Below are 24,218 nucleotides of genomic sequence, written 5' to 3'. Positions count from 1 at the left end.
TTGAATTTTAAAAAGTCGATATTTTGGGCATTTTTGGAAAAAATCCCTGTACTATAGTACATGGATTTTTCCAAAAATGGATAAATTTAGACCTTTTTATTTTTCGACAAAACTAGTTAATATGGCTCTATAAGATGATACAAAGCAATATATGCGCATATATAGTCATATTATCGCATAATAATTGCATTTTAAAAAGTCGATATTTTGGGCATTTTTCGAAAAAATCCCTATAGCCTACTATAGTACATGATTTTTTCAAAAAATGGCTAAATTTCGACATTTTTATTTTTCGACAAAACTGGTAAATATGGCTCTATAACATGATACAAAGCAATATATGCGCATATATAGCCATATTATCGCAAAATAATTGAATTTTAAAAAGTCGATATTTTTGGCATTTTTGGAAAAAAATCCCTGTACTATAGTAGGCCTACATGGATTTTTCAAAAAATGACTAAATTTCGACCTTTTTATTTTTCGACAAAACTGGTTAATATGGCTCTATAAGATTATACAAAGCAATATATGCGCATATATAGCCATAACATGATACAAAGCAATATATGCGCGCAAAATAATTGAATTTTAAAAAGTCGATATGTATGGCTAAATTTCGACCTTTTTATTTTTCGACAAAACTGGTTAATTTAACTCTATAAGATGATACAAAGCAATATATGCACACATATAGCCATTTTATCGCATAATAATTGAATTTTGAAAAGTGGATATTTTGGCCATTTTCCGCAAAAATTGGCCAAATTTCGACCATTTTCTTTTTCGACAAAACTGGTTACAAACACTCTATAAGATAGTGATAATGCAATATATGCGCATATATAGCAATAGTACGTACATAGGCCTAATAACTGAATTTTAAAAGTGGATATTTTGGCCATTTTCCTTTTGTTTTTCGACAGAACTTAAGACTAATCTTATGGCTCTAGGCCTAGAGCCTAATAACAGTAACACCATATATTATTTTGGTCATTTCTTTAAAAATTGTGTCAAAAATTGGTAAATTTCGGCCGTTTTATTTTTCTGAATAAGAGAGTGGACAGACACTGCACATGGCCCATTGTTAACATGGTATAAAACGCTTTTTTAAAAAACCACGTGAAACCACTTTCATTATCCCAGCCCGTATTGTATATAAGTTATGGTAGTTTTGTTATCATTTCCGGCGGTGATATTAATATTTAAGCCAGGTGATAGATATCGCTTTTATACTATTGTTTGTAAAGCAAACAAGTCTATAGTGTTTACTTCCGCAGCAAATGTACCTCTGTATCCGGTTGTTTGGTCATTTTCGTTTTCTCTATAGGGTCTACATTACCTTTGCTTTACTAATTTGATTCACAATACAAAAATTAGAATCTATTAATATTAAGCAACAGAAATCCTCTTCCGTTTAATAATGAAGTTTCAAATTATAGATGTTTATCAATTATTATGATTACATTGTGGCCATATTTGGGATTGTGTAGGTTCGGGACTTATAGCGCCATTACAAGGATATATTTCACCCGATGACAAGGTACACCCTGTTTAAATAATTATGGATCCTCCCCTCCCCCTCCCCACCCCTTCTTTCAAACAAAACATTCCTGCGTTGATCCCACCCCACTTACTACCCTCGGCACATTAATACATCGACATAAGGTATTTTGGGGCACAATAGGTACGCAAATCACAATCCTCAAAATGTTGCCATAATATTAGTGTGTACTGTTTGTTGTTGTATGATGTGCTGTTGATTTGCTCTGTGTTGAATGCTAATACAGAATACTTGTGAATGAGTCACCCTTCTTGCTGCAGAGGTCACCTTTTACTTGGAATAACTTAACTAATTGTGTTAGTCTTTACAACAAGGAAACATTCCAATCTGTCTGCTAATCTGTGATTCCAGTCTATTATACAATATGCATTCCACTCCAACCACAATACTGTTTCTATGCAATATCAATTCTTTACCCTCATTCATTGCCAACCCAAATAACAAAGACAAAATTCAACTTTTATTTTGCTTTTATTCATCAAAAGCATTCAAACATTTTAAAATTCTACTCCCATAGGAGTTACATAATATTAACATTTATCTGACAGAAAAATGTTGTTTTATTTCTTTAAAAAATTAGTTAAATACAGTATGATGGGACATCTCTAATGATACTATTACAACGAGAGAACATTTGGTTTGTCCTAAAAAGTTGACTACTGTATAGGCATTATTTACTGTGCACCATACAATCATCATTATCATTTCACAACTATAAAAATACAGTATGAAGGCAATGCAGAAATATATGCAATTTCTACAGAGTGTAAAACTTCAAATCTAGGTCTTATAACATCATTTATAAACAATGTACACAAATCAATATCTAAATAGTAATTCATTTTACAATATTTTTACATTTTCTTTTTGCTTAATTTGTAACTAAATTTAATCAATCATTCATATTTATGTTTTTTTTCACAATATTTACAATTTTTGTGTTTGTAAACATGAAAAGAACATTAATGTATACATTTCAGAACAACAAGATTGTGTGATTAACCCATCAATCAATAGCAATAAATATCAATCAATATCCTATCTCCATAGAAATAGAACTCAACAATATATTAACCTTTCTAAAAAAAAAGAGAGAAACAAACAAAAACCATTCACTTGGCTATTTTAGAAATTGATACAATTTACTACAATTTTTTCCCAAAACAGTTTCATTGTTTTTTTAAATATTTATATTGCTTTAATAAATCTGTTAAATACTTTTATATACATATAATTTATTTACAACATGTCCAATTTTGTGGACAATAATATTAAATTGAAAAAGAATTATTTACAATAAAAATGTATTATATACAGTATGTCATTAAGACAGCATTACTGACTACTAAGTATGATGCTAACAAATCCTTGTTGGAAGAGTGTCAGCTGACATCACAATTTAAACAATAACATCCTACAAGGTGCACTAATTAAATACAATGTGCGTCACTCAGAAAGGAGCAAACTCTGACAGAGTGACCACATTAGTCGTCAAGCCAACTCTGACAGAGTGACCACATTAGTCGTCATAACAAACCTTATATTTTGGTATTATTATGTCTCAGTTTCTTTACACTATGTTTACTACAGTACTAGTTTTGTTTAATATTAGTTTCTGTACATATATCACCATGCTTACGTATTTAGTTACATCAGGGAATTTTACTCTTTACATTTTAAGGTGATTAATTAAATTCTAAAATTAATTTCCAAGCATACCTTTTGATTACAAATGATGGAAATTACTTCACATACAGTAGGAAAATTCCACAGATATTAAATGCTGAAAATTTTTCCATTTCCTCTTCAACCTTTTGTTCCGTCTAAGTCGTTCCGCTTCAGTGAATAACCATGGTATTGTTTGTAACAGGCTGTGCTAGGTTGGGTGGGATTGGTCACATGACTACATTCCTTACACTTGTGACTTCAATTTTACTTATATTATGTACAGTTCGTTGAGATGATTAGAAAATCCAGTTTTCCATTGCAACACAGTTTATGGAGAATCTACTGGCCAGCAGCAGATGTCCTAATGTCCAGCAGCAAATGTCCTAATGTCCTTGTCATCCATTATAAGGAAACATGAGGGTGCCAATTGTACTTCTGTGTATGATATATTTCTGTAAATCTGTCTTCATCTGAATCATGTGGCTCCTGAAAAATTAATAATATATCAATAAAAACACTGTTCATATATTTAGTTAATTTTACACTTGCTGAAATTGTTTAATTGTCACTTTAAAAATATTTTTGATCCATTACAATTTGCTAGATAAATACATCAACAAACAAATTAAGTATAAATGTGATATCACAGATGTCAAGGTTATTTTCAACTGACAACACCAGGCTGATATTAACCACTTAAATCATTTAATAGTATAAATGTGTGTATTAAGAAATTTGCTGTGAAAAACTATTTTAACAGAACAGTTACTGGGAAGTTTTAAAGGCCAACCATGGGTCTTACTGGCAATGCCATCTGTACTAAATTGAATAACTGATATGGTATAATAATTGCTAAGTGAAGAAACGTACCTGTACTACCATGCACACAATATCTTCATGATCTAGATCCGTACCATTCTTGTTTTTAGCACGCACACTGTCAAGTAACTTTGCTAAATGTCCTTGATTGGTCACTTTGACCAATTTAATGTCACATTCATGACAATAAGCTTCCAATAGTGTAAGATGTATTTGAAGTGCAACATCCAGTTCTGGGTTTTCCACTTGTATACACACAAGCACATCATCACACTCTCTATAAACAAATTATAAATAAGATTATTAATCACTGCAACATTAGGCCTATAAACAAAAGTCAATTTTAATATAAATGCATTTTAATTCAAATCTGTAATTTACATGATCTACATTATTGCTTATTTAAGAAAAAAACCTTTAATTTAACGCACGTTAATTTAACAACAAAATCAATTTTTTTAAAATTTAAAATACAATGCAAAAAGTCTGTACTTACTTGTCAATTTTAATGGCAGAATCATAAACTCCAAATGTGATCCTGTCATCCGTTACTGCTTTCACGATAACGTCCGTCAATGCTTCGGATAAATCCATTGTGACCCGGTCATCCGCTACTGCTTGCACTATAACGTCCGTCAATGCTTCAGATATATCCATTTTATTAATGCTGAAGAAGAAAAAGTTTTTATTTGGATTTTAAAAAAAAAATGCTTTGTCTGGTACCAGCCAGGTTAATACTGAATACTAAATATAATCTGTCAATTAAAATCTATGAATTTGCACCAGCTGTTGACTTAAGCATGACTTAAGTCTACCAACTATTTTAAGCCACAATTTTAGCAACATATATTGCTAAGTCAACTGGAAAACACCCATCTGTGACCACAAGTTGCAGCTAGTTCCTGCTAGTTCCTACTTAGTACACTACTACACAGTAAGTTAAGTCTGCCAAAGCCTACACTCACAGCGATTGCACAACAGGCGGTGTGCAAAGTTAAGAACAGCAGGTATTAAAAAGCTTACAAATACTTCTAAAATATGTACCAATTACTTTCTATAATGTAATATCAACTTACTTTTGCTTTTCCGTAGAATGCATTTGTTGATTTTTGTCGATATCTTCTAAAGTCATAGTTACAATTCCAAGCTCTGTAATAACACGTTCACTCTCAACCGATTCCAACACTGTTTTGAACTCATCAGCAATTTTCCACTGTAAATATTGCATTGCGTCAGCAAAACGTTGTCTCGTGGTTTCGTTGTGACATCGTCGTGGCTTAGGCCAACGTGTTCGATGAATTATTCATGAGTGTCGTCAAATAAAGCGTTTTGATTGGTTGCTTGTTGTGCTAATTCGTTTTCATTAATCTAGACTTTTATTTCATTCAAGCCCGGACGGGCCCCAAAAAGCGGTACCGGGCAGGGTACAGTACAGTACTGTATTTACATTTTAAATATTTTTAGATTTAAAACAAGAGGAATGACAAATTATGATATTTTAAAATTAGACAAAGTTATGTTGTTCGACCAGCATAATAACAGGATAGGATTTGCTTTATACCGTTTTCCAAGAAGGCTAACGGTCTAATTGCTGCTGTTATTTAGATAATAGGTCTAAATATAGGTGCAAATAAATACTCATTATTATTAATATATAATTATAATAATATACTAATATATAATTAAATGCTGTTTTTTTGTCAGACTTTGTACTATACTGTGTGGCGCGGCATGCCGTTCTGAAATCTGAAATGTTATTGCATAATACTATGTACATTCAAAAACGTGGATTCAATCCAAGGTTATTTTTTAGACTACCAATATATCTCGACGGAATTTCCACGAGTGCCACAAAAACACGTGTAACAGTCTCGAGTCTCAATGTCACGATGTGTCATCCAAGGAAAATCACCGCTTGAACTTGAAATGACAGTGCAAGAAATGTAGAGGGCAGTATTCAAATATTTTAATTCATCAGAATGTAGAATGGATACAAATTTGTGTAACCCATAATGTGCGACTATAACTTTTTTTCTTTTTTTTATGGCCGACTTCTGTCGTAAACGACAATGTCAATTAGTCTTACATTCATCTGAATGATGACTAAGCCGAGAGGAGAGGCATAAGCCAATACAGAAAAGGATAATGTCGATGGATGAGTCTCGCTGGATTTTGTTACATGTTCAAAACAATATTTGTGAATTTTAATCCATTCAATTTCATTATTCATTAGTATTTCACCATAAGTCGAGTCATGCACACACACAAATAAGTGAAAAGTAAACAACACTTAATATTTGTTTAAAAACCAGGCCTAGATACAGATTTTATTGAACAACAATGCAAAGCAAAATCTGTGTACAAAAACAAACTTATGGAAACTGTGTGAAATTGTTTACACTATATTTTAGTGTACATAATTTATACATCTTACAGACATAGGTGGGCAAACAAATCAATTCTTAAAAGTTTCATTTAACAAATCTAATTCCTAAGAATTAATATTATTTCCTAACATGATTTTCATTTTTAAAAGCACTCAATGCAGTGTACAGCACAACTTGAAAGCCCTTAACAACATCTACCAATTACCAACACTACTCATTTTAATAACAAGGGTGCTCAAACTTGTGGAAATTGATGAACAATCGCTTTATTACTAGCAACACAGGACTGAGGTCTGATATCTAATCTCTTCGTAAAACACAGTAATATATAGCAGCAGTCAACTCAAACCCCCTCCACCCTAAGTTACAATGCAAAAGATAGGAAATTATGTTATGTTTAGCACTTAATTTCAAAATGTTTAGGCCACTGCCTATATTTCAAATTTCTGGATTTGCTACAGTAGCCACAGTACAGTGTGCATTAGATAAATGTTATATCAGCACATCAGAAGGCCATATGAATCTACATAAACTGGTAACATCAGGAAGCTGAAGCTAATGCTGCCAGCAGCTATGCAAGGATATCAATTTAGATTGTTTACAAATCTATTTCATCCTCTCATGAAAGTAATTTCCACAATGTCACCAAATGATAGCACTGTACTTAATTGAATAGCATTATTATAGCATAGAGATAGACTGCAGCTTATAAATAAATAAGCTCTCAAATAGTTAGTACCAATGTAGTAAACAAATCATTAACGAAAACTGTTTGATAAAAAAGAAGGGCGATCAAACAAAAGAAAATCAGAATTTCAACCATAACATTCAGTTGTAATCTGCAAATATAGATAAACTTCAAAACTGAGGGCATTGTTTCTTATTTTTCAAAACATGATGTAAATTAAAATGTTTTATAAATCTTTTAAAAATTCTTTTTTTTCCAATTTCTATTTTTAAAAAAAGATTGAAAGTTAAATTCTACCTAAATGTATTTGCACAAACCCCTAGAAATGTCTTTAGCCTATTGTTTCTAGAGTAAACTAGACAATTCATATAAGCACGTTCTTAACCATCATCTCTTAACTCTACAATCTTCATTTTCTTATAGCATGATTTAAATAACTTTGAATTTTCTTAAATATTTATATAAATTTCAAATTAATTCCAATGATCAGATGATTATTTACAGTGGGGTGCTGGAAGGTACCCAAATGGTCTTATTTTGTTCCCTATCAATTATTTTCTTCACCATATTACAAATACTTGCTAGATTGCCTCCTTGTATTACATCTGAAAGACAAAATAACAAGTTGTTATTTACATACACTAATACATAAAACACTATCTAATCAAATATGCCTAAATTAAGAACAAAAGGAAAAAATCCGCCTTTATCCCATATAGTTTTGCTCTATCAATATTGTACCACACCCAATCTTGTCCCATCTGGTCTTAACCGGTTTCTTTTCCATTTTAATCTGGTTCCATCCGGTTCCTTTCCCCCTTCTGATCTTACCCAAATGTGTTAAACTTACCAGAGAAGAAATGTTTGAAATTATGTTCTTGTCGTTGTGCATTATCAAAGAGTTCCTTAGCTTGTTTGTAATGCACACGTTCAGGTAAAAATCTTGGGTCTCTTTGCTCCCTAATGAAGAAACAGAGTTTTCATGAGATTGGATCAATCAGTTATGAGCTTCCATGAGACTGAGCCAATCAGTTATGAGCTTTCATGAGATTGAGCCAATCAGTTATGAGCTTTCATGAGATTGGACCAATCCGTTATGAGCTTTCATGAGCAATTACCACTAATTTAGCTCATGTCACTCTTTTTCACAATTGGTAAAGAATGGGTTTTACTACAACTAATTCGCTATTGGCTTTAATCACTGACAAATGTCCAGTGAGACTAAATTATTTTGCCTTACTTGATTTGCTTAGCTGATTTAAATTTGATGAATATAACAATTGGATATAGATGAAGTCTGTGAAGTCGTTCCACAGCTGAAGGACAGATATCAACTAAGCAGTGACAGCCCTGCAACAAACAAAATGTAATTACTTAACTTGTAGAGAAACAATTATTATTTAAGGTTCATCTTTTTTAATAATCAAAAAAAACATAATCACAGCACAAAGCTAAATTAAATATAAAAAAAATAATATAATATTAAAGAATCTAACTAAAATGAGAACTATTCGCAGTTATTGCTAACTGTAATAAATAGCATAGTCTAAGTGAAGAATAGTTAGGCTGTTATCATTCAATTCAATCCGGAATAATTAACACACATGCTAGACCTGGGGAACTCTAACAGCAAACTCAATCACTTTAGTTTAAATAATATAGTACTATCCATGTTTACCTGTTTGCTGATTTCTTTGATGGTTGACGTGTGTACACATTCAAATTCCTCTCCATTTCTATGATAATCAATAAAGACGCTGTCTGAGATTGCCTTCTCAATTGATATCAGTGACATCTTCATGACCTCTGGGTGACATCTGGTGAACTTGTCAGGTGATTCTAACTCTAGCTTCTCATTTACTCGACCATTTAAAGGGCCTAGTATCAACACTGGCCGTTTTTGATTATCTATAAATAAAAACCCATTTTTTTTTTATTATTAGCATTGTATTTATAGTTCTTTGCTCTTTAATATTGAGATTTAATAGTAATAAAGAAAGTAATCTTAAGTATGTACTTACAGTCTAGTCTTTCAACTCTTTGATAGGTTGGAATGAATATATCTGCAAAAATAATAAAAGCACAAAATGAAAAAAGTTATTAAACGATGAAAAATGTAATTATAATATCAATAGGCTTCTTACCATCCATGATAGGTAATTATAATATCAATAGGCTTCTTACCATCCATGATAGGTACATCTGACATTGATTGGGTCTCAAGAGCGTTCAATTCCTTACTATCCTTTGAACTATGCCGCTGGTGTTTCTTGCGTCTAAAAAAGCTGGAGCGTTTACCACCTGAACGACGTGATGTTGTATGTCGAAGGTCATCGTCCTCGGAATAACTCCGCTTTCTAGCCAGATCTTGTTCAAACCTTTAAGATTAATTATATAAAATTAGTATGAACTTAAACAAAGACACCAGTTCAACGGCAATAAGATGAAAAATTCCCACAAAAATGACACAGAGGGTAATTTACTTACATAGCCTTTCCCAAGATATGGCCATGTTTTTCCTTTTTGCCATTTTCCTCAACAGTCCAAGCATGCCAGAGACCAATTTCACCATTCGCCATAGTGTCATCTACAAACAAGATTGTTCCTTTCTTAAATGACAAGAAATTGTCATTATCTGCCTCATAACGACATTGAGCCTCAATGAAGAATGAGTCACATGGGTGCTCTTGGATTTTGTTGAATTCTGTAAACAAAATTATATTCATTAGGTTTGAGAAAGTACAATTTTAACAGTAAGATATTTATTATTATTATTTATTTATTTAGTTAAGTATAGAAAGTAAAAAGAAGTATGCTTAAAAGTATGTTTTATTAGAAAAATAAATTATTATTGGAAACACTTACTGGCAACATTGTACTGGGCAAGTATTGTTATTGTGTCTGTAGGTTTCTGGAATTCCAATGCAGCCTGTTCAGCTGTTGCTGAACGCAAGTCTACTCCATTGTACTGAGAAACAAACAAAAGTTTATATAAAGTATTAAAAAAGACACAACAGAAGCACATTATCATTTACAGGTCTTGTATGAGGTAGGTAGTTTCTGACCAATCAAACGACAAAGACAGGATTTAAACATACATTAAACTTAACAATTTATTTGTTTTGCAAAACTTTTTATAGCACATTTAATTATATTAGATTTAAAAATGTTTTTTGGATGTGATAATACATATATTACAAATAAAAATTACCTCCAAGATTTGATCTCCAACATATATTACAAATAAAAATTACCTCCAAGATTTGATCTCCAACCCGCAAGCCATCAGGTCCATTAGCTATGCTCTCTGCTTGGAGCTCAGATACAAATATTCCACTCGTATTTCCACCACTGGTACTTATCCCCAACGATGAATTTAACTTGCGAAGAAAAACAAACCGTGGTTCACACGGCATAGGGGCATCATCCATTATTGGAGCACTATCATGAATAAATTGAAAGTTTGATTATGAAACAACACAATAATAAGATTGCCCTAAATGATAATATTATATCATACAAATAGCTAGCTAAGCAAATGAGAGTAGTCAACAAGAAAAATGTGTGCATTGTAATTCAGTATGAAAAGAATCACATATTATTTGAACATTTCTATACAGATTTTAAAATGTGGTAAAAACATTTACCTGGTGATGTTAGGATAAATGTTATGAGATATTATAGAATGGTGATACCGACTGATGATGGGCGTCCGAAGGGGGGGGGGGGGGACCAATTTGTCAGTTTACAATATATGCTAATTGTATTATGATGTTGTTAATACTCGGTCCAAAAATATTACCTAAAACTCATGCTAGCCCTTGGTGTTGGAGGTGTGACTGTGCCGTTATCAGAAGCCATTGCTGAGGGCGGTCTACTGCTTGCTGGTGAGTTGGTAGTGGTACTGATAGGCGTGGCAGTAGGTGTGGTCTGATTACTTGCACATACTGAGCGTCTCTCAACTGAATGGATTTCTGTCAATAAATTGCACAATTACTATTATAAAATGACTGTCACCACTAAGGAAGGATTAGTGTTACCAGAAAGCTCTGCAATTTGTTTCTGATTATTTTGATTTATTTTGTATCTCCATTGAGATCCTGATACCCACAGCATTGTCATATTTTCAGTAATTTGCCTTTTGATAAACAATATGTAATGCTGATTCTTTTAAATCACCCATGTTTATTTCAAATTATAAATAAAACACTGGTTTTTGAATATGCTATTAGTATGGTACATTGATAGTCAAAAAGCTTACTTTCAGGATTGTACTGTGCTAATATCTGAACACTGTCTCCTCCCTGCCAGATAATCTTAGCTGCCAGATCATATGTTGACACTCTAAGGTTTATTCCATTATACTGTAGACAAATTAATAATAAAATAAATGTTATATTAACTGTAATGTAAAAGTTTTATTCAAATAAAAGAGATACATCCTAAAACTGAATCCTGAAAGAATTTGTATTTGTATTTAGAAAACATTCATTATTTAATTTTTAATTACTTTGCAATATATAAAGGCCAATTTACACAGACGAGCAGTAACGGTAATGAAAATTAGAATATGTTATTCTTTATGAACATATACAAAATGCAGAGCGGATGGGCGATTTCCACTCATGACAGATACAGATTCTACGTGGGACAAGCTTTGCAGGTTCTTCCGCTTACTGTTACTGCTTGTCTGTATAAATTGGCCTAGTATATATAGTATAAATAAAATGTAAAAATGATCAGTTGTAATGATGTACATATTGTTAACCTACTTATAAATTGTAAAAGTTTATAATATTCATTATGAACTTACTTCTAGAATCTGATCACCTGTCACAAGTCCAGCTCTGTATGCTAGACTACCAGGTTGAACATCTGTAACCATGATGCCACTATCAACTCCCATACATATTGAGATACCAAGTTGCTCAGAGCTCTTCTCAATTGAAATAGTACGAATCTCTTGTTCCCTAAAAATATAAAGTACCATAATAAATATACAACAATCTAATACTGTATTATCTATGAGTTATGATTGCAGAGATTTCATAAACTTAGGCAACACAAGTTGAACTATTCAAATAAAAAAAGAAAAATGACACAGAAAAGAGCTAAAGTGCTCAATGTTCAGTGACACAGCCCTACAAATATGATATAATAGATAACGATTATAAGATCATTGTTACCGAGGAAAAGGTCGTGGTAGCGAGTAGATACTCTCAGTCATTGATGTAACTGAACTTCGACCAGACATATGTTCAGGTATAGAGGGCGACATAGCTCCATCCCCTGAACTGTATGATTGAACAGAACCTAAAAGAAAAGATAAATATATAGATTAATAAATAAATGATAAAATGTTACAAAATTTAACATTTACAGAATGTTTCATGAAGGCGATAGGGTGCTATCAAATTGTTTAAAATAATTATATAGCATTAAAATACAACATTGTTTAAAGGTTTGCATGGAAGTTAAGTTTGCAGTATACCATGTCTTTCCAAAAAGGATGGCTGAGAATTTCTTGACGTTTTGGTTGTTATATACATTCTAGAAAGAAGATTGTAGCACAACAAAGGAAACATCCCAACCATACCTTTTGGAAACAAATAGTGTACTGCAAACCTAACTTTACTAGCTTTAAAAATGACTAAACTCACTTCGTTCTAAAGAATTGTTGGACTGCGTAGGTCCAGGACTCATGCGTTGCTTTCCTGATGGTAAATGAATACGTTCTGGTCTTGGAAATGATGTGGGAAGAGATAAAGTTCCAATATTTGGCTGTGTCAGATACTTTTGCAATTCTGGTGTCATATTTTCAAGAATACGATGATTATTATTATTGCTACTTTGGTAGTTTTCTGACGGCAAAGTCATCGATCTTCCGCCTTGCATCTCTGACAATGGTGATCGTGAATTTACTCTGTCACGGTTATGTCCAGGACCACGATTTACTGGTGAGCTTTCTGCCATGTAGCTCGGCACAAAATACTGATGTCGTACAATCTGCGACGTGGCGGGAACGCTAGTTGGCTGGTTAGTAAGATGGAACGTAAAGTCTGAGGGTGACGTGGGACTTATCCGCGACTGTATATTTTTCTCAGATGTCGGGCTTACCCATGGTAAACTAGAGGTGGTACGTTGATTTACTTTGTAGTACTGAGATTCCGATACTTGTCTTTGGACATTGGCATTTTGAGCAATTGCACTTTGGTTAGATTTGGCAGAACGAATTGAAGATGACGTGTCTGGGGATATAGCACTCTCATGGTTAACAAATTCTTCACTTGTATCAGGTAGTGAAAAGGACGCCAAATGAACACTATGAACTTGCCTCCGATTTGTTGGATAACCTTTTTGTTGGTTAGATTGGAGTGGTAGTGGCACCGGGTTTTCGGATGGTAATTTGTTCGGTTTTCTTTGAAGACCATTTGGTTTTAACGTGTCCTTTGGATCTAGAAACAATTCTTGGTTTACAATAGGAATAATGGTTTCTCGATTCTTTGATTTTTTAGTTTTACTATTGGTAAATTCTTCTGGAGGTTGACGTGACTTTGGCCACGTTCCATTTGTTGCCCGTTGAGTTCTTGGTGATTCAATTGTCCCAGATAACCTACGGTCACCAGCCTCTGTTGTCATGGTAGTGCCATTTGTTTGTGCCCAATAAGGGTCCAATTTATCTTTATTGCGAGAATTAGGTTTTTGTGTCGGAATTCGTGGTTTATCATTTGGACTGTATCTAATGTGGGAATGTTTAGCAGATTCTGGTAAATTATCTGGTGTTTGACTTCCGTACCCAATCAAATGTTTATCTTGTGAGTTCTGACGTTGATGAGGGTATGAGTTGTCTCTTTGGTGCGATCCATGGTGTTTGATGGTGTCGTGTGTAACTCGTTTATCATGTCCACGATCTTGATGTCGATGTTCTTGATGTTCAGTTTTCAACTTCCACGGATCATCAGATGATGTAGATGAATTCCTGCTTTTCTTTTCTTGTAGATTGTGAATTGTAAAACTCTCTTCCGATGGAGAAGTTATCTGGATTGGCATGGCCCGATAAATATCCTTTTTTGTTCTTTCTAGCGTACTACATTCAGATTTAGAAGAATCTCTGTGGTCAACATCCAGGAATGGTGCAAGACTTGATGATGTGGATTCTTGGCTCTTGTTGGAATCCAACGTTGGACTCGTACTCGTAGAAAAAGAACTTGTACTGCTTGATCTTAGAATTCCTATCAGGATTGGGTCACCTGACATCTGAAGCATCTTCTCAACATCTCTAGTAGTACTGTTCTCAAGCTGTATCCCATTAATCTACAAATAAATATTTATCATTATTATTTATTTAATTATTCATTTGTTAATTCTTCTGGTTAATAAAGTATATTAGTTCAGGTTTATTGTAATCTGGTAGTAATTTAGTAGTAACTAAAATTAATATAAATCAAAACCCACCGATATTATCCTGTCACCGACAGAGAGAGTGCCCTCTTTAGCTGCAATGGATCCTGGGCTGATCTTTCTGATGTAGACTCCAGATTCCAGACTGAGTCCATGGTCTTCACCAGCAAGATATAATTTGACAGAGTGCACCATTTTGCTGGAAGAACATCGACGTCGCTTTACAACCTTGATGAAAACAAACAAAATTCACGCTCACTTAACTGTCATTTTTATAATACCTTTGAATGTGAATTGTAGAAGATTTCATAAAATATTATTAGAAAGTACATTGTTAATTGTACGTACAATGTTGACTATACCACGACACTTCTTTAGGGCTTCTATGGCAGTTTTACGATCATGTACGTTACTCAAGTTGATGTTGTTCACTTTCATTATGTAATCATTCACTCTGTATAAAAAAAAACATTAAAATATAAATATAAAAGACTTTAGCTGAACAATACCATAAAATGATATTAATTTTTCTTAATATTTAACTTTTTTTTATCGTACTAATATTTGCCAATATTTAAGAAGAACTTTTATTGTTATTTTATTATGATAATTGACAAATAAAGAATTTCAGTATAATCCAACTGATAAATATTTGCCTACAGATTAATTAATTAAGTATTCTATGCTTCTCTTTCAATTTAGTAACCATTTATTATTCATTTTATGGTATTATTATAGTATTATTGCCTAATTACTGTACTCTATCAATATCTGATTGATATTACAGACATTGACACATGGTTGGTTGGACTCTTACCTAAGTCTGCCATCAGCACGGCTTCCCTTGTCAACCTTGGATACAAAGATAGATGAACACTCGTCTGGTACATGATGGGAATTCATTTTATGATCACCAAAATCAAAACCTAGCACACTTGCATCACATTCCTAAATAGTACAGGATTATAAAAATGGATTAAATAATCACTTTTCTTTACTAAAGTGAGTGGTAATGTTTAGACTCCATCATGGTGGTATGAATGGGCAAATGTTACTCTTTATACTAGGCAGTGACAACTCAACCTACCTACAATAAAGTGGTACCCTAAAGATAGTTTTACCCATAGATATAAGTACTAGATTGTCAACTGTATAGACACAAAGTGGGGTAGCACTCATGATGGTCACCATAGTTACAAGGATGGTTTAGAATGTGTTATCGCGTTAATATGCTCTACATGCTTGTAAACACAAGCATAGTGCATGATGTGGTCCCCATCTCCAAAAAGATCAATTTTTACCAAGACCAAAATGTGGCATTGGACTTTTAATAATAATGGTTAGTTTTAACAAGACTGTGGCAAGTTCTACTGTATTCGGTGAAATTAACAGTTGGGTTTGGTGACCTGAGGGAATTGTAGCCAGCATTTTTCGTTTATTTTTTGGTGTTAATTTAGCTGGAGACTCTGTTAATTTAACCAAATCAAGTTTAGTATGACTAATACTACTAATAAAATGTAAATGGTTCGTGTATTGTTGTAGTGGGAAATTTATTCAAATGATATGTACTACTTATGCACTATGTATAATACAATGTACACATTATTGGGAGGATTAGTTGGAAATCAGGTAAAGTGCAAATCATAATTTTAGAAAATCAAGAAGATGCTTAAAGTCATTTTGTTAAATAGTGTGGATCACTATTAAGTATCTGATGTCAAGAGATAATGGTAGTATAGGAGCTCATTTAGTGCATTATAAAGAAGACATTAGCATTCACTCTCTAGACGATAGCAGTTATGCATACTAATAAAACACAAATGGTTCTGTACTTTTTTTAATGGTGTTACACAGTCAACTCTTTCTAAATCAGAATCAGTATAAATTGCCTCAAAACCTGATTACTCACATTCTTGCATATTAATTAATTAAAGTCGGTCTAGGATTGGACAAGTTGGAAGCCTCAGTTCTTGGTAAATTCTTTTTGTTTTAGAAAATATATTAGGTTTGTTGATATTGGAAAATGTTATACCTTCTCTGTTTCAAACTCAAATTCAATAGTTTCAGTCTCCCACTCTTGAAAGTCTGCATCAATGGCGGAGTCACGACTATGATGCGTCACAGACTGCTTCATTCTGCGATCACCTCCAACCATCTTAGCTCTACAATCAAAATATCAACAACTTTATACATACATTCAATATCGAACCAGGTGAGTACTGAAGCCTCAGTAGTGTCTCCTTAACTTATGCTAGGATTGAACTAATTATTAGAATACAAAAACTGATTTCTGATAACACTTACTTTGCTTCTTTTAACTCTTTCGTTGCGTTGCTAAGTTGACGCTTTATACCATCTGATGACCTTAAGGCTTCAGCATAATCAGCCACTGCAAGATCACGTTCTTTACGTAGTTTATCGCACATTGCTTTAATACTATCTCGTTCTTTGACCGTCTTTTCCCACTCACTAAACGCAAAATCACGTTGTTTTCCTTTGGTTGTTATGTCCTTTTGCAAGTCATTTCCTTCACCCTCTAACATCTCAATTCGTTTACGCAGAGCATCGAGTTCTTGGTTAGCCATGTGGAACTCGGAAAACATATTTTGTTTCTGTTGAACGGCGTTGTAGCATTGTTGTTGCATGGCTTCGTAATCTGTGATAGCTTGGATTCGTTCATGTTGCGCAATGTCGCGTTCTTGACTGAATTTGTCACATTCTTCTTGAACTTTCGCTCGATCTTTTTCAATAGATGCAAGTATGTTATTCATCTGAAAACAGTTTGTTTCAAACTTAGATTTTTGATCTTTTATAACTTGTAATTGTCGACCTAATGTATCATTTGATTGTTTTAGTTGTTTCACTTCGATTTCTTTTTCTTTTAATTTTTTATTGTCTTGTTCAACCTGCTCATGCAGTGAATTGATCTCTCGGTGGACAGTGTCACGCTCTTTCATTACTAGTTTATGTTCAGACACGGCTGCATCTCGTTCTTGCGTCATCTTTAAGAGATCTTTACGTGTGTCTTGGAAACGTTTACTGTAATGATCTCGTTCCCGAGTTCGACTCAACAGATCTTTCTCAAGTTTTTGACGGACTTCCAAGTCAAAATCTCTGCGTGCAGATGCGACTTGTTGCTTAACATGTATTAACTCTTTTTCAATGTAATCCCTTTCTGATAAAAGTGATTCATTTCTTTTTTGTAGCTGTGCACAATCTTCATTCTTTTGTTCTAATATACTTTTATGATAACTAAAATCTGAAATAAGGTCTGAATGTGATTTTCTTAAAGCTTCATAATCTTTTTTCAAAGCTTCCCATCTATCTAACGCAGTGTCGTACATTTTATTTAAGACCTCCGACGACCCAGATAAGATTACCTCTCGATTTTGACGACGTAACTCCATAAGTTCTTGGTAATTCTCATCATTATGAAGTTTTAAGTTTTGAAATTCTTTAATTGATTGATTTAATTTGCCTTGTAAATCACTTCTATCAAGTTTTAAAGCTTGGACCTCTTCCTTAACAGTCTCATTGTGTTTCATAACACTGTTGTGTTGCTTCCTGTAGTAGTCTACTTCTCGCAGCGCTTGATCATAGCCCGATTTCAAATCCTCCAAATCAGATGACAATCTGGGTACGTAACTTGGTGCTTTGCTCCCATTGGGCACCATTCCGTCAAGTCCGTTCGACATGTTGCCTATACGTCCCGGGTGATGATATTGACTAGCCCCTTCCCTTGATCCATAATGCATTTGATTTGTAGCCGACTTCCCTTCACCATGTCGCGTTGGGTATCTTGTTATACCATGTCGTGAACCTGCAATTAATTGAAATATGAAAGAAAAATTATTAATGTAAAGCTTTTTCTTTGTTGGCACATAGTGTAATCCCTTTAAAGCTTTCTGCTGCACACACTATTCTTAGAATGATCCCTAGCTAAACCCAGGTCAGTATTATTCTAGATCAAATGTAGTGGACTGAACAAAACACACAATGGTATATAGCGGAAGTATAATGGGTTTAGCTTTCTGTTCAATGAACTATACTGTAGACAAACTGACAAACAACAAACTATTGCAACATGTAAACACCAACTTCAATCAATTTGGCAGCATATAGTAGAACTAAGTTACCTCTTCCAATACCTACCTTTTTGTAGATACTGTACTACATTATCAATTATTACCATTTCCAATTATTACCATTTCCAATATTAAACAGGCCTACTACTACTATACTATTGGATTCAAAATATAGTTGTTGAATAATTTACCATGGTGGTACTAATTTGATGTAACATCCATATTCTTCCAAGAATACACAACTGACAAATTAGTATTGTGTTGTATATAGCATTCATATATTCCTACAGTAACTAAACTAAGTAAAAGAAACTATCGAATGTAGTCTACTCTATCTATTAAGCGGAAGTAGCATAAGTGCTATCACTGTACCTCTATGATAGTTTGGTATAGTAGCAGTCCTACCTTTATACAATACCTTGCATGTACAGTATTCCTATCACTACAAAACCCTTACACTTACAGACAACCAAACAATTAATGCAACTGAGGTTAATTTATACAATTAATTATTCAGAACTGAAGGAGAATCATCTGTTAGATAAGTTTAACAATAAATCACATTCAATTCAATCAATATGTCAAAGGTCAACTATTGTGTCAATAGAAAAACAATTTAATGTTATGCAACAAACATTTATATGATAAAATAATTATGTCAATAAAAGTGAATAATATACTGATAAATAAAATGAAAATTATAGTTATATTATTTGATTACAATGGTTCTTTAATCTAAGAAAAATAAAATGTGGTGTATATAAAGTATTTAAAACCCGAAAGGAGGACGAACAAGTAACATACTCTTAAATTTGGAATCATTTAATGAATCTTTGTAGTATTCTATGAAGTAAAATGGCTTGTAATTATAGAAAAACAGTTTGAGCTGTGCAGTGGACATCTTAGTTTGTGACATTCTTCTAGTAGACTCCCTTCTAGATGTCTCCGTAGCCTCAGATGTCCTAATGTTTAGTTGGTTTCTACACAAGTCAGAAGACACTTTTGATTCCATCTCCCTATTCATCATCTCACAGAGATCAGTATTATAATGTTAAGAAATATACTTTCATGTATTTAAAATACAATACGATATTATTATATATTTATGGTTATTGTATGCTTTTACAAATACAGTAAGTATTCTTTGTCATTTTTGTACAGTATTCATCACATAGTCTTGTGAGTTTATAATCAATAAATATAAAAGTAAAAAGAGAAAACTAATTGAAGTTAATATCGAGAAATATTTAATTCAACAAACCTCATTGTTAATGTTACATAAAAGCTAATTTTTAATTTTTAAAAAAAATCTAAATGATAGAATAAATGATATACATATACAGAGTTACAGCAAGCCAATTATTTTCATAATCAATGTATTAATTAACTTGGTACTAAAATTTTCTGTAACTCAAACTAGACCATACTTAAGTCAATAACACAAACTCTTGAATTTATGGTTTTTAATTAAATGGACTACAAATCTAAGATGGCTAAAAGGCACTTTGAGCGGCATAACGGTTCTGTACTTAAAGGCAAACATACAAGCTACGGTAATACAAAGACAAACATTGCGATTGATTACTATTTGTTTTAGAGTTAATAATGAAATATAAGATACCTTGATGGAATGGAAGTGCTATGCCTTGATGCAGTGGAGGTACTGCTATGCCATGTCTTGTACGAAACATTTCACAAAATTAATTCACTAATCACTAATTGATAAATCCTTGACGTTGTATTTCTTCAAAACAATCGATTCCAACATTCGTGCAAAGCAAATTAATTTTCACATTGTGAAATCACTTATTCTGGCTATGATACACGTGCATTTTCAATTTCATATGTTTAATTGTTTTTCAATAATTGCTTTGCTTCAAAAGTAAAGACATGACCTGCATAATTATTACAAAGTATTCAAATTAAAAAACCAATTATGAATTCTTCCTTTCACAAAAGTGTACATGTGTGCAATATTCAACGTCTGAATTTGAAATGCAGATTCTACTTTTTGTCTGTATTGATATGTATCAGACAAAGAACTTTTAGATAACCAATGCCTGAATCAACTACCTCATTTACATATTTAAAATTCACATTTATTCATCTGGGAGGTCATTATCAGTTGGTGTTGCACGACTTCATCACTTTATGACGAGTGAAAATTGCATGATGTGGAGACGGACGAACAAAAGCCATGACAAAATAATTACCTAGGTTAATAATGCAACATTCACTATTGTCCTTTTTTATTTTTAAAACATAATTTACTTGCTGGTACTAACGCTAAAAACATGATAAATTTTGTATTTTACATAAATTTTGATTAGTAATCACTATTGTATATCCAACAAAGGGAACAGCCATCAGTTGTATACAACTCAACATTTTCAAATATTACTCATTCGATTCTTATCTTTAGGTAATTTCCCAAATAATTATACAAATTTAACTAGTATGTTATTTTAAACTATTTCTAAACATTTGATTTAGACAATTGAAATGATTTCAGCTTTTTAGCAGCAATGTGTCTACTCCTAGTATCCTCATAAAGTAAATAAATACTTGAGGTAAAGTGATGCTATATTAAAATTTACTTAATGGAATCACCTAAAATATTAAATTAACAGAACAAAAATGGTAATAAAAGATAACAACTTGCCATCATAATCTCGTTCATATGCATTTCTCCAAGAAGTAGTAAGGTGTGCCATTTTGTAAAGGTGTTTAAAGACTGCTGCCAGGTAAACTGAGCTACTAGCCTTATGACCTAAACCTTCCTGGAGCTAACCCACTTCCTGCTTTTGCTAAAGGCTTTTAATACTCAATCCATCCAAGATCAATATCAAATGGTTAAATTCTATATCCTTAAGCCGAGCCAAGAATAAGATAATAAAAAGTTTGCAATAAATAGTAATTACGAAATATTGAATCCAACAGAAAGGTAGTTAAATGTTGTTAGCTTTATTTACGACACAAAATCTGCCTGCTAAACATTCATGTGATTATTTTCTACCAATTGTTACCCTTAAATTACAAAAACCTAATAAATGTTTAAAAAAATTTATTTCCAAAACAGAAATGTAAGGATATGAAACGCCTTCCTCCTCCTGCTCCTTGAGTGGCATCATCATCATCGTTGACATCATCATAAAATTTCCCGATGGAAATATGTCAGACTGTCTTCAACAATCGCAATAATATATTGACGACAGTATCAAAATGTGAACTTTCATACATAAAATTTGTAATGTGTCTTGAAGACAACCTTATAATATACACCAATGGTTCATACCATTTGCCAATAAGGGGGGATTCTTACAATATACCTACAGCGAATCCATAGTGGTTTATACCATTGGAAATAAGGGGGGAAATCAATATTTAATATTAGTCAAGTTGTGGCTATTCAAACACTGATCAATTAGTGCAGATGCAAGCATTCAATAAATTAAACAATGTCACAGCAACAAGATTCTGTTGAAAGTAGTCTAACAGTTAGCAAGATGGATTGCCACAATAAATGTCACAGATTATTAAGCTCTTAACATAAATTAAATATTCATAAAACCTTTAATAACTTCACAGTTTAAGTTCCAGGATGCTGATGTTTAAAATTCTAAAAGCATTCAATATAATGAATGACTATCCAATAAGCACCCTACTCAGACACACCACTACGCCTCCGTTTTACCCACATAGAATGCATCAACGTAATACAAATACAGCGATACAGTATACGTCTAAACGTTTCGGCGTTTCATGGAATGGTGAGGTATGTATGGATGTTGCTTCCCACCTGAGGGCACGGTCACTAACGATACCACTGACTTGGAGGGGAAGATTATTTTTACTTTTTGATATGTTCTCTCCTCAAAGTGGAAAAGGCCTATGTCAGTTTAACCAGGTTTAAGCTAGTCACGTAATAGACACAAATTTTCTCATACGAACATTTAAGAAAAATTCATTTCCATTAAAAATGAAGTTAATTTTATTTTAAAATGTGGTTTTTCAAATTTCTAATTATTATTTTTATAATCCTTAGACCTTTTCCTAATCACCTGAACTTCATTGACGCCTAGTTAACAATCTAGTAATTTAATAAAACCATGTAACCTACCTACAGTTCCCATGCCCTCCCCTCCCAATTCCCTTCTTTAGCTACTCCTACATAAATCAGACTTTATCTTGCATGTGTGAAATTTCAAATTCAAATGAAAATAATCACCAAAAATAAAAAATATCCATGTATCAACATCAAAGATGATATTGCTAATTTTTGAAGAATGGGATGTATTATTTTTTACGTTGTTCAACGATAATTATTATATTTTAGTAACTTATTATTCATTTATTACCCTGTCCTCCTTCCAATTTCAATCAATCTTAAATGGTTCTTTGCACGGAATAAAGTCATTATGGCTAATGTGAACAAGAATAACAGAGAAATGAAACAAGAAATATGAGCTGCACCTAATGGTTACAGTATAAGGAAATCATTGATATTATTTATTACACTACAGACAGTATAACAACTGTAAATGGAAATGTAGAATAAGATATATGGAATAATGATGATTGATGATGATCAATTCTGAAAATGCATTTCATTTCAATTATTGGTCAATGTAAAAACAATTCACAATAAAATGTCATCATTTTATTTTGTATTATTCCTTTTGAAAAAGCCATTTTATGGAAACCGCCACAAAATTTCAACCTACTTTTTGTACCTATTGGACAAGGCTAGACGTCCTATAGAAACTAACAGAAACTTGGAATAAAGCTAGACTTCCTATAGAAACTAACAGAAACTTGGAATAAAGCTAGACGTCCTATAGAAACTAACAGAAACTTGGAATAAAGCTAGACGTCCTATAGAAACTAACAGAAACTTGGAATAAAGCTAGACGTCCTATAGAAACTGACAGAAACTTGGAATAAAGCTAGACGTCCTATAGAAACTGACAGAAACTTGGAATAAAGCTAGACGTCCTATAGAAACTAACAGAAACTTGGAATAAAGCTAGACGTCCTATAGAAACTAACAGAAACTTGGAATAAAGCTAGACGTCCTATAGAAACTAACAGAAACTTGGAATAAAGCTAGACGTCCTATAGAAACTGATCAAAACATGGAATAAGGTGAGTCTTTGTACTTAATGTCACACTTTAGTATTTCTTTTGGACCTATTGACCCAGGCTAGACACTCTATGGAAACTGACAGAGACATTGAATAAGTTCACACTAATGAATTAAAATCATCCGTCTATTGAACAATTATAAAACGGATCAGTAGCATCCATTACATAATCAAATTATTAGAAACAACAAAACAAATTGAATTAATTTAAATGAAATTGAATATTATTGATCAAATTAATAGCAAGCAGAAGGAAATCACTGCAGAATTTTGAGAGAATGTTTTAGGAACTTAGTTAATATTGAAATTTTTAAATTACAGATAAAAGTAAGCAGACATTTTTCTGCTTTTATCTTTGCTTGATGATGTCATTTTTTACAAAAAGTTTACAGTGCACAGCATTCATATATTTTGAACAAAAGAATGGAGGGTGGTATGAAAATACTACTAAACGATTTACAA

General features: G+C 32.7%; 2 protein-coding genes across 4 annotated transcripts in view; both read right to left on the bottom strand.

The window, feature by feature from the left end:
- Positions 1–5,294, bottom strand: part of LOC144844374 (growth arrest and DNA damage-inducible protein GADD45 alpha-like) — a 115,719-nt gene extending 110,425 nt beyond the window's left edge. The window contains exons 1-4 of one of the 2 annotated variants that reach the window (XM_078701261.1): positions 5,128–5,294; positions 4,548–4,718; positions 4,103–4,328; positions 3,618–3,718 (exon numbers count right to left, since the gene is read on the bottom strand). In XM_078701261.1, coding sequence (XP_078557387.1) covers positions 3,635–3,718; positions 4,103–4,328; positions 4,548–4,718; positions 5,128–5,279 — 633 coding nt within the window. In that variant the 5' untranslated portion in view covers positions 5,280–5,294 and the 3' untranslated portion in view covers positions 3,618–3,634. Of the gene's footprint in view, positions 1–3,115; positions 3,719–4,102; positions 4,329–4,547; positions 4,719–5,127 lie in introns of those variants that run through there. The other variant, XM_078701260.1, reaches the window with a different exon arrangement.
- Positions 5,295–6,679: 1,385 nt separating this feature from the next.
- LOC144844358 (disks large homolog 5-like) overlaps positions 6,680–24,218 on the bottom strand; it is a 30,392-nt gene continuing 12,853 nt past the window's right edge. The window contains exons 1-20 of one of the 2 annotated variants that reach the window (XM_078701231.1): positions 20,234–20,512; positions 16,832–18,347; positions 16,560–16,689; positions 15,345–15,475; positions 14,876–14,981; positions 14,582–14,755; positions 12,787–14,440; positions 12,313–12,439; positions 11,940–12,096; positions 11,388–11,490; positions 10,929–11,100; positions 10,381–10,567; positions 9,992–10,094; positions 9,614–9,830; positions 9,311–9,504; positions 9,148–9,189; positions 8,805–9,034; positions 8,367–8,476; positions 7,977–8,086; positions 6,680–7,731 (exon numbers count right to left, since the gene is read on the bottom strand). In XM_078701231.1, the coding sequence (XP_078557357.1) occupies positions 7,625–7,731; positions 7,977–8,086; positions 8,367–8,476; positions 8,805–9,034; positions 9,148–9,189; positions 9,311–9,504; positions 9,614–9,830; positions 9,992–10,094; positions 10,381–10,567; positions 10,929–11,100; positions 11,388–11,490; positions 11,940–12,096; positions 12,313–12,439; positions 12,787–14,440; positions 14,582–14,755; positions 14,876–14,981; positions 15,345–15,475; positions 16,560–16,689; positions 16,832–18,347; positions 20,234–20,303 (5,640 nt within the window). In that variant the 5' untranslated portion in view covers positions 20,304–20,512 and the 3' untranslated portion in view covers positions 6,680–7,624. Of the gene's footprint in view, positions 7,732–7,976; positions 8,087–8,366; positions 8,477–8,804; positions 9,035–9,147; positions 9,190–9,310; positions 9,505–9,613; positions 9,831–9,991; positions 10,095–10,380; positions 10,568–10,928; positions 11,101–11,387; positions 11,491–11,939; positions 12,097–12,312; positions 12,440–12,786; positions 14,441–14,581; positions 14,756–14,875; positions 14,982–15,344; positions 15,476–16,559; positions 16,690–16,831; positions 18,348–20,233; positions 20,513–24,218 lie in introns of those variants that run through there. The other variant, XM_078701230.1, reaches the window with a different exon arrangement.

Source organism: Antedon bifida, chromosome 6 (genome assembly GCF_963402885.1).
Source record: "Antedon bifida chromosome 6, ecAntBifi1.1, whole genome shotgun sequence".
NCBI lineage: Eukaryota > Metazoa > Echinodermata > Crinoidea > Comatulida > Antedonidae > Antedon > Antedon bifida.
The sequence above is the reverse complement of the archived record's forward strand: the minus strand, read 5'-3'. Positions and strand labels throughout refer to the sequence as shown.